General features: G+C 37.2%; 1 protein-coding gene across 1 annotated transcript; it reads left to right on the top strand.

The window, feature by feature from the left end:
• The first annotated feature begins 1,017 nt into the window (after positions 1-1,017).
• Positions 1,018-17,697, top strand: LOC133639910 (mineralocorticoid receptor-like). The gene is made up of 4 exons (XM_062033599.1): positions 1,018-1,117; positions 3,540-3,590; positions 5,532-5,764; positions 15,919-17,697. Exon 4 carries the CDS (start codon positions 15,938-15,940, stop codon positions 17,618-17,620), a length of 1,683 nt encoding a protein of 560 aa, XP_061889583.1. The 5' UTR covers positions 1,018-1,117; positions 3,540-3,590; positions 5,532-5,764; positions 15,919-15,937; the 3' UTR covers positions 17,621-17,697.
• The last annotated feature ends 714 nt before the right edge of the window (positions 17,698-18,411 follow it).

An 18,411-nucleotide genomic window follows, 5' to 3' on the forward strand; every position in this document is an offset into this window, starting at 1 on the left:
TTTCATCTGAAACTCGACAGTCTATTCTTGTTCTTAGAAATGAAGGCTATTCCACAAAATTGTTTGGGTGACCCCAAACTTTTGAACGGTAGTGTATATATATATATATATATATATATATATATATATATATTTTACATATCTTACCGTGGTTTTCATTTATGGCTGCCATTAGAGTGTAACAGATAGGTATTTATTGTCATTGCACAAGTACAACGAAACTTTGTTTTCAGCACAAACCCGTCCAAGATTAGACAAACAAACAGTGTTCAGGGTTACAGAACAGGAACGCTGATGGGTCGCCACAAGGCGCCCCGTAAAAGATGGGGAAAAAGGTCAAACGCCGGGGAAGGATGAGTAAAAAAATACAATCTAGACTGGGCTCCTAAGGGGGTCCAGTCTGGAGTGGGGAAAAAACCTCCATAGCAAAGCACATGTGGAGATATCTAGCAACAGAGGGAAGGGAGTGCGGGGTCATGATGGTAGGCCGCAGCTCTCAGGCGCTGACCATCCATTCATCACCCCTATGGGATTTGCGTCGAGGGCGTTGGGTTGGGGGGGCGGGGGGGTTTTGGGGGGTGTATGTGTAGCGTATATTTTTATGGATGCATGTTTGTGTGTAAGCCCGCAGTGTGTCTATGTTCCGCGGTCTTGATGTTTGTGCAGTCGCTAATCCAAAGTCAACAACAACAGGTGTGTGTCCATGAGTGAATAATGTATGAATTTGCCTCTGGATTTCACTATTATTTATAGAAATTGTTTTAGGTAGATTGTCCATTTTACAGTAAAATTTTACTGTAAAATAGTGTTTTTTAAATTTTTTACAACATCCATCCATCCATCCATTTTCTTCCGCTTATCCGAGGTGGGGTCGCGGGGGAAGCAGCCTAAGCAGGGAAGTCCAGACTTCCCTCTCCCCAGCCACTTTGTCCAGCTCCTCCCGGGGGATCCCGAGGCATTACCAGGCCCTTCGTGTCCTGGGTCTTCCCCGTGGCCTCCTACCGGTCGGACGTGCCCTAAACACCTCCCTGTTCGGGTGGAATCCTGAGCAGATGCCCGAACCACCTCGTCTGGCTCCTCTCCATGTGGAGGAGCAGCGGCTTTACAACATTTTACGGTAAATGGAAAAATAATACCACTGTTTTTTTTTTTGGGGGGGGGGGGGGCGTTTTACGGAAAAAGCTGAATTTTTGTGTTGAATTGACAGTGGTTTTTACAACATTATATTGTGAATGGAAAAACTGTACAATTATTTTTTTTATTCTGGCAATTTAGCTGCCAGTTTTTCCTACCGTATAAACAAATGTGCCGTCTTTCCATTTACAGTAATACACCGTTAAAAAAAAACAACCTTAGATTTTACAGTCAAAATCTGGCAGCTCAGTCAACAGAATTTTTACGCAAAAAATGTTTTTTTTTTTGTTTTTTTTTCAATGTACAGTAATATGCTGTCAATCAGTGTTTTTCAACCTTTTTTGAGCCAAAGCACATTTTTAGCTTTAAAAAATGTGGAGGCACACCACCAGCAGAAATCATTAATAAACAAACTCAGTTGACAATAAAAAGTTGTTGTCGCAATTGTTGGGTATGACTTTAACCCATAACCAAGCATGCATCAATATAGCTCTTGTCTCAAAGTAGGTGTACTGTCACCACCTGTCACATCACACCCTGACTTATTTGGAGTTTTTAGCTGTTTTCCTGAGTGCAGTGTTTTAGTTCTTGTCTTGCGCTCCTATTTTGGTGGCTTTTTCTCTTTTTTTGGTATTTTCCTGTAGCAGTTTCATGTCTTCCTTTGAGCGATATTTGCCGCATCTACTTTGTTTTAGCAATCAAACATTTTTCAGTTGTTTTTATCCTTCTTTGTGGGGTCATGTTCGGATGTACATTGTGGACGCCGTCTTTGCTCCAGAGTAAGTCTTTGCTGTCGTCCAGCATTCTGTTTTTGTTTACTTTGAAGCCAGTTCAGTTTTAGTTTCGTTCTGCATAGCCTTCCCTAAGCTTCAATGCCTTTTCTTAGGGGTACTCACCTTGTGTTTATTTTTGGTTTAAGCATTAGATACCGTTTTACCTGCACCCTGCCTCCCGCTGTTTCCGACATCTACAAAGCTATTAGCTACCGGCTGCCACCTACTGATATGGAAGAGTATTACATGGTTACTCTGCCGAGCTCTAGACCGTACAGAAACTCAACAACAACACATCATTTGCAGACTATAATTACTGGTTTGCAAAAAATATTTATTATACTAGTGTGCCGCGGCACAGTGGTTGAAAAACACTACCGCAAAGAACAACGTAACATTTATTGTCATTTTTATTCATTTGATGGGTAGTTTGCTGTAAAGTTATGTATTTTCATTTAGACAAAAGCATGTTTGGAAAGTATGACAACATACTGTAATATTTGTTGCAATATTGGATACTATTAACGTTTAAAAGGTATGCAACTTTAAGCAATACACATATATATTTTCTGTCAAAATGAAAAAAATCAATTACATTTAGTGAGAAAATATGACGTACTTTATTGACACATCTCATTTCCAGGTGTTTGCGGGCCAGATCTGGCCCCCGGGCCTTGAGTTTGACACAAGTCTTACAGTAACCGTAGAACCTCTAAAGCACAGGTGTTAAACTCAAGGCCTGGGGGCCAGATCTGGCCCGCAAACACCTGGAAATGAGATGTGTCAATAAAGTACTTCATATGTTCTCACTGAATGTAATTGTTTTTTTTTATTTTGACAGAACAAAAAAAATATATATATATATATGTATTTATATAGCGCTTTTTCTCTAGTGACTCAAAGCGCCACATCATTTTGAATGGCCCGTGAAAGCTTGGAAATAATATGCATCAATTAAGTACTTTATCTTTCTTTTTCTATTTTGACAGAAAAAAAAGACATGTACTGCATGCAGTTATATATATATATATAAATATATATATATATATATATATATATATATATATATATATATATATATATATATATATATATATATATATATATATATATTATAATATTATATTATATTATATATATTATAATATTATATTATATTATATATTATTATATGTATTATTATTATATTTATTATATATATTATTATTATATATATATTATATTATATTATTATTATATATTAATATTATATAATATATTATATATATATATATATATATATATATATATATATATATATATATAAACTTGATCTATCTAATAATGCAACAGATATTATATTATCATACATTCTAAACATTTTTGGGGTAAAAAAACACATGAATATCTACTTAGTCTTATGATTTCAAAGCAAGTTATCCATCAAATTGTACACTGTAAACATGACAATGTATTTTTTTCACCAGAATTTTATATTAAAATAGTGTTACCGTTTTACTGTAAATTTTATGGTAACATATTTTTGACCGCAAAATCCACAGATTTGTAGTTCTTACAGTGTAGGTAAAATATACATTTACTAATCAAATGCATAGGTGTGACATGTGTTTTTCTATTATTAACGTCTCTTAGGGCGGCCAAAACTGCAATGTGGCCCTCAATGAAAAGGAGTTTGACACCCCTGTAAGTATAAAGATAACATTTTTGGGAGAAAAGTCATCACCTTTGTGGGCAAATGTGTCTTTTTCTTTGGCTTTTCTGTGACGCCACCATAGAGAGGTACCAGGAGTGGACAAATATGATGATTATAGCATAAAATATATATTTAAAAAAATCCTAATATTCTATTAACATAACAATAATACAAATAGAAGTGTACTATTGCATGATATCTTCTTTCATATTCAAACCCAATATTTAAACAGATAAACCATATTGAAATTTAATGAACGGTTTAAGTACATTATTCTTAAAATGATAAGATGATAAATGATAAGTATAACCTAACTCATTCTTTCAATTTAGGTTTAGAACAGCAACTATGGAAAGATGCCATTTCACTCAAGTTATTGATTAGTTTATGGAACAAACTTGACAGTGGAAGAAAACCAAAGTAAGCTGATTTTGTTTATTATTTGTGTTGTATGTTATGAAATAGAAATATGGCCTTTATTGTATTTTGAATTGGATAGCTATATTTGTATTTGCTTGAATAGGTGGAAGATATAAGTGTATACTTCTTTTTGCTCCTTTTCATTCAATATGTTCCCTAATTTTGTAATCAATAATTGGATATTGAGTGAATAAAATTAAAAATTAAATAATTGCAATTGCATTCCCACAAAAAAAATGACATAAATATACAGCAGTATATTATTTTTTATATATTATATATTTCCTTGTCTATACATATTTAATCATCATTTGGTTCTCTGTATAATTATCAAATCTGCATGCATCTCCACATTTTGTAATTTTTTTACTTTTACTTTGAAGACAAATATTAAATGTGGAGATACTTGGGGGTGAAAAAAACATATTTCATGTTTGTTGTTTTTTTTGACAATTTCAGCTGCAAACTATTAGCAGTCAGGGAGTTTTTTTTAATTTCAACCACAAACTTAGAGCGATAACTTGAATTTTGAAGGAAAAAATTAAACCCACAAAATGTGCATCCACTTTCTTTTTATCTTTTAAAAATCTGCACGCATCTCCACATTTTGGGATTATTTTATTCTAAATATTTCAGCTGTAAACTAAAACCAATAACTAATCTTTGAGTTTTGAATAAAAGTATCAAAGTAATAAAATACATGGTTTTCATTAAGCGTACAGTCGCCTTCCTATGCAAGGAAAAAAAAAACATGTTTTTTCCACATTTTGTGATTTTTATTGTATTTACAGCCACAAACTTATAGCAAAAACTTGTATTTTGGAGAAAAATGAACAGCATCAAAAAAAGGAAAAGTGTTCATATCATTTGGGTTGCTATTTTATTTCCATTTCCATCTTTATTTTGATTTCATTCACTATCAAATAAAAACATTGGCAACATAATTATGCAAGACTGTGCATCTTAAATTGGCTTGTTGGTTCTAAATTGGGTGTGGGTGAGATGTCAGGGTCCCTGCTTGGGTGCAAAAGTGCGCCACCTGGTGGAGGTACGTGTCACGACGTGGACTGCTTTTTTTATTTTATTTATTTAAAATATTAATTCCTAGTAAAGTGAGCGGAATAACAATACAATCACATGTGTATGAATACTTCAAGCACTGTGATATGAATTTATATGTGATATGGTTTGTTTTAGACAGTATACCTGTCTGTCTACCTGACGTTAAGCCCCTCCCACACCACACCGAGTGGGCGGGGCCTCCAGGTCGACGTCACTCGACCTGAAGTCGTCATCGTATTTTGTTATTTTTAAATTTGGTTTCTCCGAAACGTGCTATTATTAGTGCGACTAGTGTGATCATCACTATGATAATCTTCAAAAGAGGGGGTTGTCGCTGGACGTGACGTCACGAAGTGAGACCCCTCCCCCTATCCTCACGCCCCTCCTCTTCTCTCTCTCCCCCCACCGCCCCGCCCCCTTCCTCTCTTCCACTTCCACTTCCACTCCAGCGCTAGCAGCGGCACCCGTCCGACTGTCAGGCCGTCAGGAGGAGCTCGCAGCCCCGCAGAGGATTACCGGGAAGAGGCGCGCTCGGTCGCCAACTGGCGCAACTATGCAGCGGACACCTTGAAAAAGAAAGAAAGAAAGACCCCCCCAAAAAAGACGCTCTTTTCCCGCTTCAGCAGCAGCAGCGTTCCAGCAGCACCTGACGAGCCTCCCCACGAATGTCGTGTTTATGAAGGTAAGCCCGGAATAACACATTTTAAATGATGAAATATACATTTTTTTGTATGTTTTTGTTTGCATGCAACGCTTGCTTTAAACGTTTATTTTGATATCCCCCTCCCCAAAACAAGTCCGCGGCAAGTGTTCACTAACTAATCGTCAAATTCACGTTTTGCCACTAATGATGACGTTTGCAGCACAATTTGTTGTTGTTGTTGTTGTTGTTTATTTCAAAAAATGCACAGTTTGAACATGCACTTTTATTTCAAGCTACTCTCGAGGGGGTGTGTGTTTGTGTGTGTGTGTGTGTGTGTGTGTTCATAACACAACTCCGAACACTTTCCTTTCTTAATAAACCGAACGTCCTCTTTTGTTTTAATCACTGTTTTTTTTGTTGTTTTTTTTGGCACGACGGGGGGAAAAAAAAACAACAACAAAAAAAAAAAAAACACCAAAACAAACCGTTCCAACTTTGTGTCGCAGCACTGTTGTGGACGCCGAACTGTGGATTGACAGCTCTCCGGGCCAATCCCAAGCCGTCATGCTCAAGTGGGCGGGACGTATAAGAGGGGGGAGATTTGTTGTTTTCGGTGCGAGGCAGAGGTGAGGAATTTACAAAAAAAATAGAACATGTCATTAACCTTTCCCCTTATCTATCTGCTTATTGATGCCAGAATTGCAACAGTTTAAAATTGTTTTTTTTTAAATCTAGCCTACCAGTTTATATATAAGTGTACAGCTCCACTAATGGACATTGGAGTGTTACTTTCAAAGGCAAAATTAAAGTATTGCTAGAAACATCATTTTATATGGGACTTTATTGTATTATATGTATAGTACATGTTCCAAAAAGAAAAAAAAAGAATAAAACACAGTATATTTATATATACTAAATATAAAAAAAGGGAATAAATATTCAAAATAATCTAGTTTGGTTACGCCAGGGGTGTCCAAACTTTTTCCACAAAGGGCTGCACACTGGCAAGTCAAAGCACGCGGGGGCCATTTTGATATTTTATTTTGTAAAAAAAAAGAATCTAAAACAGACATACATTTACAGACAAAACAATGTGTCTGCTTTGTATTAATTTTAGTGTTAAAATTAGCTACCATATTTGCTTATTATGCTTACATTTTTACTGTTGTTTTTTTGTCCGATTTTATTTTGACAACATGCCGCGGGCCAAAAAAACTTGTGATGCGGGCCACACTTTGGACACCCCTGGGTTACGCCATCATGAGCGCAACACAAGGTTGTACAAGTTTCAACTACAATTCTAATTAAAGATGTCAAAATCAAACTGAAATCAAATACACACAGCTTAAAGATTGATCAATACCTATTTACGATGATTTATCAAAATATAAAAGAAATATACCTGAACACAACGCGCATGATGGTTACACCAAAAAGTAACGCTATGAATCGCGTTTTTCCAAGTTTTTGGGGCATTTTTATGCTATTTCCAAGCATCTCCTATTTATTATCGTTGATTTTATATGGTCAAACTAATGCATATTATATATGCATGCCCTAGTAAACAAAAAAAAGTAATATTTATTTTGTTACATTTGTGCAGGTGGGTGCGAATGTACCCATTACCAGAGCTGTACACATAAAGGTTTATTTGAAATAGGGACAGATACAGAAACATAGATATCTGAAACAGTTATCCAATGTATAGTGTTTGTAGCCAAAGCTCATTTACAACACTTGTCAACAACAACACAGATCTAACATCATTAAAAATAGGAAAATAAAAAGAATGAGGCTAAGAGGAGTCGATAATAATGATAATAGTAACAATACAGACAAAGTGCAAGCTAGATAAAAGACAATAATAATAATAATAATAACACAAAGTGCAAACTAGATACAAAACAATTACGAATTTTCGGACTATAAGTCGCAGGTTTTTTCATAGTTTGGCCGGGGGTGCGACTTATACTCAGGAGCGACTTATGTGTGAAATTACTAACACATCACCGTAAAATATCAAATAATATTATTCAGCTCATTCTAGACGTATAAGATTTCATGGGATTTAGCGATTAGGAGTGACAGATTGTTTGGTAAACGTATAGCATGTTCTATATGTTATAGTTATTTGAATGACTCTTACCATAATATGTTACGTTAACATACCAGGCACCTTCTCAGTTGGTTATTTATGCCTCATATAACGTACACTTATTCAGCCTGTTGTTCACTATTCTTTATTTATTTTAAATTGCCTTTCAAATGTCTATTCTTGGTGTTGGCTTTTATCAAATACATTTCCCCCAAAAATGCGACTTAAACTCCAGTGCGACTTATATGTGTTTTTTTCCTTCTTTATTATGCATTTTCCGGCCGGTGTGACTTATACTCCGGAGCGACTTAAACTCCGAAAAATACGGTAGTAGATTACACACTACAGTACATATTCCGTACAATTGACCACTAAATGGTAACACCCGAATAAGTTTTCCACGTTAAATCAATTCATGGTAATGGTTATTCGCCGAGGAAAAGCTAAATGATCAAACTCCCATATCTGGAGCTGCCGTATGGATAGTTGTCAGAGCTTGATTTAAGATGTGTAGTGAAGCCTGCCTTTTTCTCAGAGCTGTGAAGTTGTCTCAGGAATTGTAGTAGCAAATCTAACTGATTGATTGAAACTTTTATTAGTAGAAGATTGCACAATACAGTACATATTTCGTACAATTGACTACTAAATGGTAACACCTGAATAAGTTTTTCAATTTGTTTAAGTCAGGGTCTACGTTAATCAATTCATGGTAAATACTCGGAAAAGTTGTTGCTTTTAGTTTTGGCTGAATAAAAACAAACACCCTCACAAAATGTATCCTCACACATTTTTTGTTTCAGCCCAAAACTAAAAGCAACAACTTTCCCGAGTACTAAAAAAAAACCAACCAGGCGAGCGCATTCCGTCGTATTGGCGGTAATCGTTGCGACATATTTTTCTAATATGAGCAGAAAATCTCTTGGTACAGCAGCGGAAATAAAAAAAATAAAATCACAAAATGTGGAGATGCAATGAAAAGCAAGTCTCTTCTGCTTCCTTCTTTTTTTTTTTCTTTCTTTTTTTTTTTTTTTTTTTTTTTAAATCTCAGCTGTAAACTGAAAGCAATTATATGTGTGGATGCTTCTCAGCACAAAAGGATCAAAGTGCTAAAATGTGGTGACGCATCTGCAAGGGGGGGAAAAAAAATGTAGCTTCACATTTTGTGATTTTTATTTTCAAAATTTCAGCCACATACTAAAATGAACAACTTGTATTTTGGAGAAAAATATCAAACTCACAAAATGTGGCGATACTTGCCTTTCATTGGACATGAAAGAAAAAAAAAATCAGCACGCATCTCCACATTTTGTAATTTTTTTACTTTTACTTTGAAGACAAATATTAAATGTGGAGATACTTGGAAAAAAAATGCATTAATCTCCATATTTTATGATTTTTTTTAATTTTTTTTTTTACAATTTCAACTGCAAACTATTAGCAATAACTAGTCAGGGAGTTTTTTTCATTTCAACCACAAACTTAAAGGGATAAGTTTAAACTTTTTGTGGGTTTAAAACAATTAAACCCACAAAATGTGCATATACTTTCTTTTTATTGGACATGAAAGAAAAAATCTGCATGCATCTCCACATTTTGTAATTTTTTTTACTTTTACTTTGAAGACAAATATTAAATGTGGAGATACTTGAAAAAAACTGCATTAATCTCCATATTTTATGATTTTTTTATATATTTTTTTCATTTCAACAACAAACTTAAAGCGATAACTTTAAACTTTTTGTGGGTTTAAAACAAACCCACGAAATGTGCATATAGTGAAGTGAAGTGAAGTGAATTACATTTATATAGCGCTTTTTCTCAAGTGACTCAAAGCGCTTTACATAGTGAAACCCAATATCTAAGTTACATTCAAACCAGTGTGGGTGGCACTGGGAGCAGGTGGGTAAAGTGTCTTGCCCAAGGACACAACGGCAGTGACTAGGATGGCGGAAGCGGGGATCGAACCTGCAACCCTCAAGTTGCTGGCACGGCCGCTCTACCAACCGAGCTATACCCTCTGTAATGGACATGAAAGAAAAAAATCTGCATGCATCTCCACATTTTGTATTTTTTTTACTGTTACTTTGAAGACAAATATTAAATGTGGAGATACTTGGAAAAAAACTGCATTAATCTCCATATTTTATGTTTTGGTTTTTTTTTGACAATTTCAGCTGCAAACTATTAGCAATAACTAGTCAGGGAGTTTTTTTCATTTCAACCACAAACTTAAAGGGATGACTTTAAACTTTGTGTGGGTTTAAAACAATTAAACCCACAAAATGTGCATATACTTTCTTTTTATTGGACATGAAAGAAAAAATCTGCATGCATCTCCACATTTTGTATTTTTTTTACTTTTACTTTGAAGACAAATATTAAATGTGGAGATACTTGGAAAAAAACTGCATTAATCTCCATATTTTATGATTTTTTTTATTTTTTTTTTCATTTCAACAACAAACTTAAAGCGATAACTTTAAACTTTTTGTGGGTTTAAAACAAACCCACAAAATGTGCATATACCCTCTGTAATGGACATGAAAGAAAAAAATCTGCATGCATCTCCACATTTTGTAATTTTTTTACTGTTACTTTGAAGACAAATATTAAATGTGGAGATACTTGGAAAAAAAACTGCATTAATCTCCATATTTTATGTTTTGTTTTGTTTTTTTTTACAATTTCAACTGCAAACTATTAGCAATAACTAGTCAGGGAGTTTTTTTTCATTTCAACCGCAAACTTAAAGTGATAACTTTAAACTTTTTGTGGGTTTAAAACAATTAAACCCACAAAATGTGCATATACTTTCTTTTTATTGGACATGAAAGAAAAAATCTGCATGCATCTCCACATTTTGTATTTTTTTTACTTTTACTTTGAAGACAAATATTAAATGTGGAGATACTTGGAAAAAAACTGCATTAATTTCCATATTTTATGATTTTTTTTTTTTTTTTTTTTCATTTCAACAACAAACTTAAAGCGATAACTTTAAACTTTTTGTGGGTTTAAAACAAACTCACAAAATGTGCATATACCCTCTGTCATGGACATGAAAGAAAAAAATATGCATGCATCTCCACATTTTGTATTTTTTTTACTTTTACTTTGAAGACAAATATTAAATGTGGAGATACTTGGAAAAAAAACTGCATTAATCTCCATATTGCATGATATTTTTTTTGTGACAATTTCAGCTGCAAATTATTAGCAATAACTAGTCAGGGAGTTTTTTTCATTTCAACAACAAACTTAAAGCGATAACTTTAAACTTTTTGTGGGTTTAAAACAAACCCACAAATGTGCATATACCCTCTTTAATGGACATGAAAGAAAACGAACTGCATGCATCTCCACATTTTGTAATTTTTTTACTTTTGCTTTGAAGACAAATATTAAATGTGGAGATACTTGGGGGGAAAAAAACAGCATTCATCTCCATATTTGATTTTTTTTTTTTGACAATTTCAGCTGCAAACTATTAGCAATAACTAGTCAGGGAGTTTTTTTTTCATTTCAACCACAAACTTAAAGGGATAACTTTAAACTTTTTGTGGGTTTAAAACAATTAAACCCACAAAATGTGCCTATAACCTCTTTTTAATGGACATGAAAGAAACAAATCTGCATGCATCTCCACATTTTGTATTTTTTTAACTTTTACTTTAAAAAAATGCTGTGAGAGCCGGGGGTGACCTGATATTCAGCTGGGAATGACTACAACAGTAAATAAACACAAGACATATATATACTCTATTAGCCACAACACAACCAGGCTTATATTTAATATGCCACAAATTAATCCTGCATAAAAACACCTGCGTGTTTGTTATGCTAGCTCCTAGCTCCTCTGCTAGCTCCTAGCTCCATAGAACACGCCAATACAATTCAAACACCTGATCAACACACACAATCACTCAGCCCAAAAGACCGTTCACCTAACCCAAGGTTCATAAAGCTTATATATTTTTAAAAAGTTACGTACGTGACGCGCACATACGGTCAAGCTATCAAATGTTTAGCAGCCAAGGCTGCATACTCACGGTACCTGATATTCAGCTGGGAATGACTACAACAGTAAATAAACACAAGACATATATTTACTCTATTAGCCACAACACAACCAGGCTTATATTTAATATGCCACAAATTAATCCTGCATAAAAACACCTGCGTGTTTGTTATGCTAGCTCCTAGCTCCTATGCTAGCTCCTAGCTCCATAGAACACGCCAATACAATTCAAACACCTGATCAACACACACAATCACTCAGCCCAAAAGACCGTTCACCTAACCCAAGGTTCATAAAGCTTATATATTTTAAAAAAGTTACGTACATACGCAAAAAAAAGTTGCGCACATACGGTCAAGCGATCAAATGTTTAGAAGCCAAAGCTGCATACTCACAGTAGCACGTCTGCGTCTTTGTCATCCAAATCAAAGTAATTCTGGTAAGAGTCTGTGTTGTCCCAGTTCTCTACAGGCGTCTGTGTATCGAAGTCAAAAGTCCTCCTGGTTAGAGTCTCTGTTATCCGAGTTCTTCCATCTTGACTGCATCTTTCGGGAATGTAAACAAAGAAGCGCCGGCTGTGTACTGTTGTTGCTGACTACGTTCGAAAAATACGTCCATTTCGCACCGACAACTTTCTTCTTTGCTTGCTCAGCTTCCTTCTCCATAATGCAATGAACATGATTCCAACAGATTCACGAACACAGATGTCCAGAATACTGTGGAATTATGAAATGAAAACAGAGCTTTTTCGTATTGGCTTCAATGTGGAAGGCATACCCGTGTTCGCCGGGCTACGTCACGCGCATACGTCATCCTCAGAGGCGTTTCGAACCGGAAGTTTAGCGGCAAATTTAAAATGTCACTTTATAAGTTAACCCGGCCGTATTGGCATGTGTTATAATGTTAAGATTTCATCATTGATATATAAACTATCAGACTGCGTGGTCGGTAGTAGTGGGTTTCAGTAGGCCTTTAAAGCGATAACTTTAAACTTTTTGTGGGTTTAAAACAATTAAACCCACAAAATGTGCCTATACCCTCTTTTTAATGGACATGAAAGAAAAAAATCTGCATGCATCTCCACATTTTGTATTTTTTTAACTTTTACTTTAAAAAAATAAATAAATGTGGAGATACTTGGGAAAAAAACAGCATTCATCTCCATATTTGATGATTTTTTTTTGACAATTTCAGCTGCAAACTATTAGCAATAACTAGTCAGGGAGGTTTTTTTTCATTTCAACCACAAACTTAAAGTGATAACTTTAAAGTTTTTGTGGGTTTAAAACAATAAAACCCACAAAATGTGAATGTGAGTGTGAATGTTGTCCTTCTATCTGTGTTGGCCCTGCGATGAGGTGGCGACTTGTCCAGGGTGTACCCCGCCTTCCGCCCGATTGTAGCTGAGATAGGCTCCAGCGACCCCGTAGGGAATAAGCGGTAGAAAATGGATGGATGGATGAAAGAAAAAAATCTGCATGCATCTCCACATTTTGTAATTTTTTTACTTTTGCTTTGAAGACAAATATTAAATGTGGAGATACTTGGGGGGGGGGGGGGGGGGGGAAACGGCATTCATCTCAATATTTTATGATTTTTTTTTTGACAATTTCAGCTGCAAACTATTAGCAATAACTAGTCAGGGAGTTTTTTTTTACATTTCAACCACAAACTTAAAGCGCTAACTTGAATTTTGAAGAAAAAAATTAAACCCACAAAATGTGCATACACTCTTTTTATCTTTTAAAAATCTGCATGCATCTCCACATTTTGTGATTATTTTATTCTAAATATTTCAGCTGTTAACTAAAACCAATAACTAATCTTTGAGTTTTGAATCAAAGTAATAAAATGTTACAATACATGGTTTTCATTAAGCATACAGTCGCGTTCCTATGCAAGAAAAAAAAACCATGTTTTTCCACATTTTGTGATTTTTATTTTAATTACAGCCACAAATTTATAGCAAAAAACTTGTATTTTGGAAAAATTATCTCACTAAATGTGGAGATGGACATGGAAGAAAAAAAATCTGTTTGCATTTCCACATTTTATGATTTTGTGTTGGAAAATTGAATCTGCGATTTAGAACCAAAAACCATGTTTATTAGTTTTGGATAAATGTATCAAAGTTATATAATGTGGTGATATATTGTTTTTTGGACACAGCATTTTTAAGGGAAAAAACATGTACATATCTCCACATTTAGTGATTTTTAAAAAAATTTTTTAAACAAAATACATTTTAGCCATAAACTTAAAGCAAAAACTTTGGAGAAAAATATATAATTTTATAAAAAGCAGAGATACTGTGCATTATTTTTTATTGGACTTTAAAAAAACGCATGCATCGCCACATTTTGCGATTTGATTTTTTTTTTTAATTATTTTTTTTTTTTTGCATCCGTGAGCAAAAACTATTCTGTGAGTTTTGGATATAAGTATCAAAGTTATGAAAACACGTATGTCCGCGGTTTGTGATTATTGCTTTGATTTCATCCACAAACTTTAAAGAAACATATCAAACTCACAACATGTTCAGATACATGCTTTTAAAAATTGTTTTGTTTTTTATTTACGTTTTTTGGGGATATTTCTCTAAATGTATTTATATTATTATTTGGTGCAGGAGGGGATAGAAAGAGAACAAAAGGAAGACGGGGGGAAATTGCGGGGACAAGAGGGGGATAAGACAGAGAGACAACATCAACAACAAACACAACAATAACAACAGAACAGCATCAACGAATAGGATATGAACAAATATGATAGTAAAAGTGATGGCAAAGAAGCAGTTAGTGAAATAAATATTGATAACACAGAAATGACAATGAGCATTATTACACTACAAATTGTTTCAAATGCAACAATACATATATGTAATGATAACATGAAATACAAAAGAAAACAGATAAATGGAGGGGAAGAAAGAGAAGCAAACTGTATTAACCTTGTAGATTGTTATAGTAACAATAGGTTAAGCTTTGTCAGTGTGCCATGTGTTACCCAGTTTCCCCTAGCCTAGGGCAACAACTTTAATATATGTTTGATGAAACGTGATTACATGCTTTTTATTGGACATAGCATGTGTGTGCAAGAAAAGAAAAAAAAGTACAGTATTTTTCGGACTATAAGTCGCTCCGGAGTATAAATCGCACCGGCCGAAAATGCATAATAAAGAAGGAAAAAATCATATATAAGTCGCATTTTTTGGGGAAATGTATTTGATAAAAGCCAACACCAAGAATATACATTTGAAAGGCAATTTAAATTAAATAAAGAATAGTGAACAACAGGCTGAATAAATGTACGTTATATGAGGCATAAATAACCAACTGAGAACGTGCCTGGTATGTTAACGTAACATATTATGGTAAGAGTCATTCAAATAACTATAACATATAGAACATGCTATACGTTTACCAAACAATCTGTCACTCCTAATCGCTAAATCCCATGAAATCTTATACGTCTAGTCTCTTACGTGAATGAGCTAAATAATATTATTTGATATTTTACACTAATGTGTTAATCATTTCACACATAAGTCGCTCCTGAGTATAAGTCGCACCCCCGGCCAAACTATGAAAAAAAACTGCGACTTATAGTCCGAAAAATACGGTATGTCCCGATTTTGTGATTTTGTTTATCTAAAGTTCAGCCAAAAGATAAACGCAATGACGTAATGTCATGTTTTGCATTAAAATATGCTAACAAAATGTTGAGGTACGTGCTTTTCATTGGACGTACAGCATTAGAAATGTATTTAGCCTAAGACAAAAAAAAAACAATGACCTTTCCTCGTGTTTTCAGTAGAAATGAAAGAAAAAAATCAAAATGTGAAGATAAGTGGTTTTCATAGGAGAGATTAAAGGAGTATTTTGCAAAAGTTAAGAGTCAGAGTATGAAAATACAACAAAAACTTGGATCTGTGAAGCCACAGAAAAACCATCAAAGGTCACAGGCACAGTGAAGATCATGAATATATCATTTCTTTAATCTCGGACTGGTCAAATATTGGTATCTCTGAGTTGGTTATTTGTTTCATAGCTTTTTGACTTTTGCCCTCTCCTTTGCAAGGTGACTCCATGAGCCAGTGATGGAGACCAAAAGATACCAAAGTTTCTTTGACGGCAGCAGCACCGAGAACAGATGGTCTCAGATCCCCGGTACCACGGAGTTCTGCTGCACGCCCGAAGATTTGAGTCTGAGCGGGGGCGACATCTTGATGGACATTGTCAGCGCCGACGCCAAAGACGCCAAGGAGCCCGAGCAGCAGCCGCCGCTTCGCCCGGGCCAGAACCAGCAGTTGGCTCCGCTGCACTTCAGCAACCCTCTGCATGGTCACAAGCCGGAGATGGACTCCAAGGAGCTTTCCAAGACCGTGGCCGAGTCCATGGGACTGTACATGAACGCTGCCAGGGAGGCGGACTTTGCCTTCAGCCAGCACGGGGGTGGCACCAGCCCCAGGAAGATGCAGTACCCGGGTTGTGGGCGGCCCCTCGAGGAGAACGCCGCCAAGAGCCCCAAGTTGAGACCTTTTAAGTTCCAGCAGCCGAGCAACACTCAGAGAGAGTCCGCCCCTGGGACTCCGGTGGGCTCTTCTTCTGTGCTGGCCTCTTCCAGCCCGGGGGGAGGGAACAACATGGTGTCCTCCACCACCAGTCCCCCCGCCTGCTTTGGACCCTCGTCCGTCACCAGTCCTGTCAGCCATACGGCGTGTGCACAAACCCTGGCCAACATCAAGCGCAGGAACTCAGCCGCATGTAGCCCCGTGGAGTCCAGCACGGTGGGCTCGCCCCCTCTCGCCAGCCCCCTGGGCGTCTTGAGGTCCCCCATGTCCAGCCCGCAGAGTATGAGCAGCGTGAGGTCGCCTCCGTCCTGCAGCACCGCCTGTAACATGAGGTCGTCCGTCTCCAGCCCCACCAGCACGGTCCGTCCGCCCGCCTCCAGTCCGGCCACGGGGGCTACCATGGATATCGGTAGCCCGCAGAACCCCTCTTCGGGCGGGTTCCCGGCATCCAGTCCTGCCAGCGAACTGGGTTTGGTCCAGAATGACAGGCATAGCCCAGAAGCTGCCGGTCTGACTGCCGACCCGGACTTCAAACCCTTTGAGTTCCCCAAAGTGGAGATGGAAGACGGGGAGGTGTTCAACGTGGGTTTGGACCAGATGGGCATGGTCAAGTACATCAAGAACGAGCCAGGAACTGACTTTAGGAGCATGTGCTTAGGCGGTTCCAAATGCAACACGGCCAGCACACCGTTTGTCACGCAAATAAAGAACGAGCCGGACAAAAACGAGGGTTGCATGAATCCGCAGTCCTACAGCGCGCCGTCGCCGCCTCTTGGTCTCTACCCCGCTTCGGAGACCACATACTTGTCCCTGAGGAATAACATCGACGAATACAGTCTCTCCGGCATCTTGGGACCGCCGGTGTCCATGAACGGGAACTATGACTCGGACGTGTTCTCCAACAATGTCCTGTCCAAAGCGGTGAAGCAGGAGTCCAGCGACGCCGGCTACTACCAGGAGAGCACCGGCGGGCCCACGTCGGCCATTGTTGGAGTAAATTCCGGCGGACACTCATTCCATTACCAGATCGGAGCACAAGGAACAATGTCCTTCCGGGACCAGCCCAACCCCTTGTTGAATCTAATTTCTCCCGTGGCGGCGCTGATGGAGTCGTGGAAATCGCGACCCGGCATGCCGCAGGGGTCGCTGTCGGGCCGGGGAGAGGCATACCCGGGTCAGAACTGCATCGTGGACGGCATGTCCAGGTAAGGAGCGTGCGAATCTCTTTCCGGTCCCCGGGAGTCCTCAAAGCGCAGCTTTAGCGTCACCATGTTGTGTCCTTAAAGAGGCGCTACGTTACTCCAGCTATATTGCTCATGGAGTTTAGAATGGGTCGCGTAGGATTTGTTGACGTGTGATTACGACATGGACTCCTGCTCACTCCTCTTATCACAGGCCCTGCCAGTGTTTGCTTGCGTGGAACCGCTTACGGGGAGGCATGCCGTGTGCAAATAGTTTTTTTTTTTTTTTTTTTTTTAACAGGCATTGGCAGCGTTATGAATGACGTATGACACGCTTTTGTTGCCAGACTGACAAAATAAACAGTTGCATTGGCGAGGCTGCGGGGCTAGAACTTTTCAAACAGGCCAAAGGCGAAGCAATGAACTGTTTGTGAAGTTGCGGTCCAAAATAATACTTCTTAATCAGTAAATGTATTCCATTGTCTGCTGTTAATAATATGTTTTTTTGCCATAAAATGTATATTTATCACTATTAAGTGCAAGGAGGACTCCCTGCCAGCTAAAGACTTGGGCTTGATTTACGTGGCTCCCTCCTGAATCCATGACAAGTCCAGACTGGCTGTGTGATGCTGCACAGAATTCCCCCTCACTAATGGAAATATATTAGATAAGAACTTTTTCCTTATTGGATATTTTCTAAAAAAAACTTTTTTTTTTTGCATGTTAATCGCTCAACTCTTTGGTTTGTCTCTTCGTGTTTGACTTCGGCTCGGCTGTTTTTCTCAGGGAGCGAAGGAGGGAGGAACGGGGATGGAAAAC

Source organism: Entelurus aequoreus, linkage group LG22 (genome assembly GCF_033978785.1).
Source record: "Entelurus aequoreus isolate RoL-2023_Sb linkage group LG22, RoL_Eaeq_v1.1, whole genome shotgun sequence".
Lineage (NCBI taxonomy): Eukaryota > Metazoa > Chordata > Actinopteri > Syngnathiformes > Syngnathidae > Entelurus > Entelurus aequoreus.